At 38.3% G+C, this 6,620-nt stretch overlaps 1 protein-coding gene across 1 annotated transcript; it reads right to left on the bottom strand.

Annotated features, from left to right (window-relative positions):
• LOC124132708 (NADH dehydrogenase [ubiquinone] 1 alpha subcomplex subunit 6-like) lies at window positions 1-2,948 on the bottom strand. Its single transcript, XM_046496780.2, has 3 exons — window positions 2,791-2,948; window positions 1,037-1,152; window positions 1-264 (listed from the first exon to the last, which is right to left on the bottom strand). The coding sequence occupies exons 1-3, from the start codon at window positions 2,915-2,917 to the stop codon at window positions 136-138; spliced, it is 372 nt and encodes a 123-aa protein (XP_046352736.1). The 5' UTR covers window positions 2,918-2,948; the 3' UTR covers window positions 1-135.
• Between the last annotated feature and the right edge of the window lie 3,672 nt (window positions 2,949-6,620).

The raw sequence follows: 6,620 nt of genomic DNA on the forward strand, positions 1-6,620 counted from the left end.
TGTATATCAAATAGTTTTATTAAATTACATCAATGAATGTAATCTGTATTTACAAACAACACTATCTCAGCTCATGGTTGTGTCTCCATGTTCTATACTTTGAAAAGTCTCGGACACACACTAATATGATCCGTGTTATTCATGACCATCATAAAATTTGGACATGAAGTCTGTTGGCCTAGGTTCCTCAGTGTCCCCGAAGTATTTCATAACATGAGTCCGCTGCCTCCATACTTCTGTGGTTTCTACTAGATCCATTTGCCCCTACAAAAGAAGCATTATATTAAGTGACTGTGAGGTAGTCACTTTCTTATAGACACATTAAGACATGAATGAATAGCTGAACAATGTGGATTTTCTTTAAGTCTTTAATTAAGTTTCTCAGGTGACAGTCCATGTTTCAGACCTTAAGACAAGTGCTCAGTGAAGATATGTGAAAAAAGTAAAGACATCATACCAAGAAATATGTTCACACAAACCGTTGATCCAGATAGTTAATAGGCCAAGTACTCCTGCATTAGGCGACAATGCTTGTCATAAGGTGACTAACGGGATCAGGTGGTCAGGCTCGCTGACTTGGTTGATGCATGTTATCGATCCCAATTGCGTGGTTTGATGCTCATGATATTAATCACTGGATTGTCTGGTCCAGACTCGATTATTTACAGACTGCCGTCATATAGCTGGAATATTGCTGAGTGCAACATTAAACAACAAACCGACCAACCAACTCATGCATTTGGGAACCATCTCATACATCTACATGACTAGTGCACTACTGCAAAAGAACCGATGGACTTCACGAATGACGGAACTTATTACTGTTATGTAGTACAGTCATCAGTATCAGGGGCCAGTGGTTGATAACTTGAGCAACAATCTATGGTCACATATCACCCAATCCTTAATTAAGTCATGTCTTGCCATAAGCAGGAGTTACTGTGGACCTATTCTACCACATAATTGGAACGGATCAATGTTGCACAAGCAATGTTACTACTAACAGGTAAAACTATGTGCGCAAAGAACAACTCACTTTGATGACAAGCATATCAATTACTCTGACATCATTGACATGTCTATTCCTGAGAAATTCTTCCTTCAGCTTTTCCCTCCCTTGAGCCACACTCACTGGGATGTCAAACTGTTTCACTGAAAGAAATTAGAATGAGATGTTACAAAAACATGATATTAAAAGATAAAGAAGCAACTTAGGTTAAAATATGCACTGCAATATCAAATACAATCCAGTCAATGGTTTACATAAAAAAACTATCTAAAATAATTTTGAAAAACAACTACCGGTAGTCCCTCAAGATTTTTACAAGTCTCAGACCAGTGACTACCTCTAACCCTGATTCAATTATAATAGTTTTAGAAAATTATCCTTAATGTCAAAAACGGGCAATCAAGAACTGAATTTATCCGCAAAACATGAGATGTGAGATGCCGTATGTATATTCAAACTATCCTGCAAAATATTAATACAACATCAGTTTGAATAATAGTGAGTGAGTGTGGTTTTACGCTGTTTTTAGCCATAATTATTTCAGAAACATCACGGCAAGGGAGCAACAGAAATAAGCTTCACTCATTGTACCCATGTCGGGCAAACACATTAACCACTAGACTACCCCACCGCCTCTTGAATATCAGCACCATTAATCAAAATAAATATAAATTTTGGACAGCTCAATATTTTCAAAATCTCACTTTGAATGAAGTTGTATGGGTTGGTCAGTTTAGTGAGACAAAAAAAATCACAGGTGGTGAATTCTATATATCATTTCCACCTTAAAGTCCTCTATTTGGAAACAATTACACCAAAATTGTTGAAATCTTACAATAAATTATGCGTAGAGATAAATTTATTTGTTGGCAATGTGAAACAATACCCTGTCATACCCATAACTATTGTCATTCGAACCAAACTGCTCTCTTACTTGTGGAATATCAAGTGGGTGGATACATCACAACAGTACATGGTAGTAGGGTTCACTTTCTATGAAAATCAGGTGCAATAACCTGGGACTAAACGTTAGTCCAGGTGTGTATGTGCTGGAGCTTGGCTGCTTTACACATATCTCAAAACAGTGGATAGTTTAAATTTCTCAGTGTGATTTCAGACAATTAATTTGTTGCAACATTTAGGCATGCTTAAAGTGTGAGTCGATGTATATCAGCTCAGCATCATTTGTCAAGAAATTAGTCATGGACATATTATCTACAGACAGTCAACTTCAGCTACGATACCATCAATCTGTAACCATCTTGACCCTTGTAATAGCAACAATGGCAATACTGTATCTACCCTTTCATCCATAATAACATTGTTTCCAACATCAACATGGTCAAAGGAATCCCTTATGCACCAGTGAAAAAACTGCCATTTCCGATTATCTCCTTTGCATACTGATGTCATAAGGTATGAAAAACATGTTTCATGGCAAAGGCTTATGTCATGGGAAAATGCTTTAGTAAAAGATAAATACTACATTACTAGGTCCAGTCCATACATATTTTGACTCATTTGACCTTCCTCGTAGTTATCTCCCTTGAATCAGTTTGCTACTTTAAGGCAATGGCAATAGCTACCTTCTTTAACTGGTATGTCCATATGTAGTGAATATTCGAGTAGTGACCTGTATTGAAAGTCAGACTAGTTCTTAGCAACGTATCATTCAATAATGAACAGGCGCAGGAACACAGATCTTGTTTTGGTCTTGAAGACGTTGGATGAAGAACCAAATCATGGCATCGTATATCAAGAAGCAAGGTGCCACTACTTACTAATGGCCGGGACTTGTCTGTACCATGCTTTGTACAGGTTAAGCACTCTCCTCTTAGCTTCTGTACGATCTGTTGATAATATAGGCTTCACTTGTTTCACCCCCTGCTGAACTGCCCGGGCCGCCATTTTGTAGGGGAGAGGCGAAAGTGGAACTGGGATCCGAAATGGGAATATACCAGCACAAGCTAAAACGAAATATGATAATATATATTGGCTGCTCAAATTTATCACTATGTACCACTTGTGATGCTGTTTGAATTAAATTTTTACCAATGAGATGTATCACTAATGCAAATATGCATACATTTAAAAATATGATTGCCGCTAACGATCTTGAGTATGAAATCATAATGCTTGTTTATTGCAAGTCAAAATAGTGTACACATTTTGACAGTAAAGAAATATACACACTATAAAAAAAGCAATGCTCAGGTGAAATATTTACTTTGTGTTGCTAGTCAAAATAGTGTAAACGAAGATCGCGCAATTACCAAGCAAGTGACTTATCAATATTTCGTCACCATTATCGATGCTACCCACAAAGATACCTACATTTCCTTATTATTTCCAAAACTGTATTTCATTTTGTCGATAGATGTGACCATACGCCCTTATACTATCATTAAAAGTGACAAATGCGCTTACGAATTGTTTCTTACGTTTCTTCTATATCATCAGGGTACTCACGGGAAAAAACAATAACAAAGGCAACAACCAGTCCCGGGGAATTGCTTTAGATCAGTGCCCCTTTAAGAAAGAATTTTAAGAAAGTATTTGTTAAAATGTAATTATATTGTGCATATTTCCACTACCATACTTGTAAATTGTTATTTGTATAGGGGCCTATGGCCTTCATATTGAATAAAGTATTGACTGATAAATTAATCCATTTAAAAAATAAACAACTCCAAAGAAATACCAGCAGTTAACTAATTCCCGTCCATTGGTTTCCTGCGTTTATTGAGGTGAAGTCACGCATTTCTAAATCAATCATGAAATACTAAAACCTTGAAATATTACATTGTATAATATAACAACAACAACAACAACCCCAACCCCAAACGGACGTGTGTTTCTGTACAGGAAATGCAGTGAAGTTCAACAATAGCAATATTCCAGCTATATGACGGCGGTCTGTAAATAATCGAGTCTGGACTAGACAATCCAGTGATTGACATCATGAACATCGATCCCTGCAATCTGGATCAATGACATGCATACACCAAGACAGCGAGCATGACCACCCGATCCCGTTAGTCGCCTCTTACGACAAGCATAGTCGCTTTTTACGGCAAGGTTGTAACCTTGTATTCATACTGTATTGGTTGTAACCTTGTATTCATGCTGTATTGGTTGTAACCTTGCATTCATACTGTATTGGTTGTAACCTTGTATTCATACTGTATTGGTTGTAGCCCTGTATTCATACTGTATTGGTTGTAACCCTGTATTCATACTGTATTGGTTGTAACCTTGTATTCATACTGTATTGGTTGTAACCTTGTATTCATACTGTATTGGTTGTAGCCCTGTATTCATACTGTATTGGTTGTAACCCTGTATTCATACTGCATTGGTTGTAACCTTGTATTCATACTGTATTGGTTGTAACCTTGTATTCATACAGCATTGGTTTTAACCTTGTCTTCATACAGCATTGGTTGTAACCTTGTATTCATACTGCATTGGTTGTAACCCTGTATTCATACTGCATTGGTTGTAACCCTGTATTCATACTGCATTGGTTGTAACCTTGTATTCATACAGCATTGGTTGTAACCTTGTCTTCATACAGCATTGGTTGTAACCTTGTATTCATACTGTATTGGTTGTAGCCCTGTATTCATAATGCATTGGTTGTAACCCTGTATTCATACTGAATTGGTTGTAACCTTGTATTCATACTGTATTGGTTTAACCAGTTAGCCTAGTATTGACACTGAAGGGTTGTTACCGTGATGCCTCGTCTGTCAGTTGGGCGCGGAAGTTGTTGATATCAGAACTTTGACGACCTTGTAAATCACCAATCAATCAGCAAGGGCCTACCTCTCAGCCTGTGGTCAGCATTCAATCATAGCTGTCATATCTTAGCGTAATAGTCAAAACAAACACACATGGCTGGATTCATATTACATGGATGTTCATATTTAAAGGTATGTTTTCTCAGTGAAATCAAGTTGAAGTTATATGCCTCAACTCTTCCTGTAGGCAGTTGTCATATATACGTCTGTATATATCAGTAAAGTTTTCGTGTGTTGAGATTCTGAGAATTTAAAGAAACAACAGTTCTTATGGTGAGGATTTCTCCCCCTGACTACTGAAATAAGTATCATCCGCCGATGATAATTTTGTCATCTCGTTTCAACACTCCCACGCCAAATCCTGTATATGTATCATAAGAGTAGGAAATAGTCGTGGCGCGTGGTGACACGTGGTATTTTGTATAGAGCACTCAAGTCACGATCAGGTCACCGTGTTCAGCAGCTTGGGTCCTGAGAGTTTCAAGGGCTTCGACCCTTACCTACACGGAAGCACATATAACTTACATTTGGTGTCTCCTTGGGCTGGTGGACCCGTGAAGATCCGGGGTAGAATAGGTCTTCAGCAACCCATGCTTGACGTATAAAAGGTGACTATGCTTGTCGTAAAAGGCGACTAACGGGATCGGGTGGTCAGGCTCGCTCATTTGGTTGATGCATATCATCGATCCCAATTGCGTGGATCGATGCTCATGACATTTATCACTGGATTGTCTGGTCCAGACTCGATTATTTACAGGCCGCCGTCATATAGCTGGAATATTGCTGAGTGCGGCGTTAAACAACAAACCAACCAACCAAACAACCAACCTTGGACTGGTGACTTTGTTTGAAATATGCCACTGTTAACCCAGCAGTGAATGGGTACCCGGTAGCATGAGATGTATTTCCAAGCATTTAGTACACAACTTTCTTTTCAGAAATCTTTTATCGCCTCGCAGGCAGTTTGGGTTGTATACTCCACATGAAGCTGAGAATGAAACCTCGAGTGTACGCTTATGGATTGACTTATATTATTGGCAAATATTATTTCAGCGCTTCCAGCATGCATACACAGCCTATGGAGTTATGAGCGAACTATTATTATTAAATAGTCGAATTCAATACAGGTGACTTCACCTTATCAAATTCAACTCAACTTGCATTTGGAGTTTCGACTCTATACCTTTATTACCGCCATCATGCATCTTGAATATTCCCGAGTGCGGCGTTAGACAACAAACCAACAACACTATTTGAATCTCTCATTATATGTATGGGGATTCCATTTAAATAGAACATTTAACTCAACATATAATATTTTCTTCCATTGAACCAATGAAGGGCAGTGATAGCCTATCGTTTACACGGCAGGCCAGAATTCGATTTTCCACATGAAGCCCTTTTCTGGGGCCCCCGTCGTGATTTGCTGGAATATTGCAAAAAAAGCGCGGCGTAAAACCTCACTCACTCACCTACCCAACCCAATAAATAAGCCTACGCGCACACATACACTCCTTTCCACGAGAGAAGTCATGCTTAGATGAGGGTTGACCGGTGAGCCCTAAGAGACAGGAAGTTAGTGTTATAAAATTAACGTGCATTTACTTGAAATATAAGAAAAGTAGTCTAACGCCGTTCCGCCAGTCCGGGTGTCCCTGAAACATAAACAGTAAATATATGTTTGATTGTGTATTTTGATGTGTATGTGTGAACTGTGTGGTAATGTGGAATATGTACAAGTAGGTAAACAGGTGATAGGTAATAAACAACGAATAAAATAACATTAAGACGGAACGCATATCTGTTAG

Source organism: Haliotis rufescens, unplaced genomic scaffold (genome assembly GCF_023055435.1).
Source record: "Haliotis rufescens isolate VD_foot unplaced genomic scaffold, xgHalRufe1.0.p SCAF_20, whole genome shotgun sequence".
In the NCBI taxonomy this organism is placed as follows: Eukaryota; Metazoa; Mollusca; class Gastropoda; order Lepetellida; family Haliotidae; genus Haliotis; species Haliotis rufescens.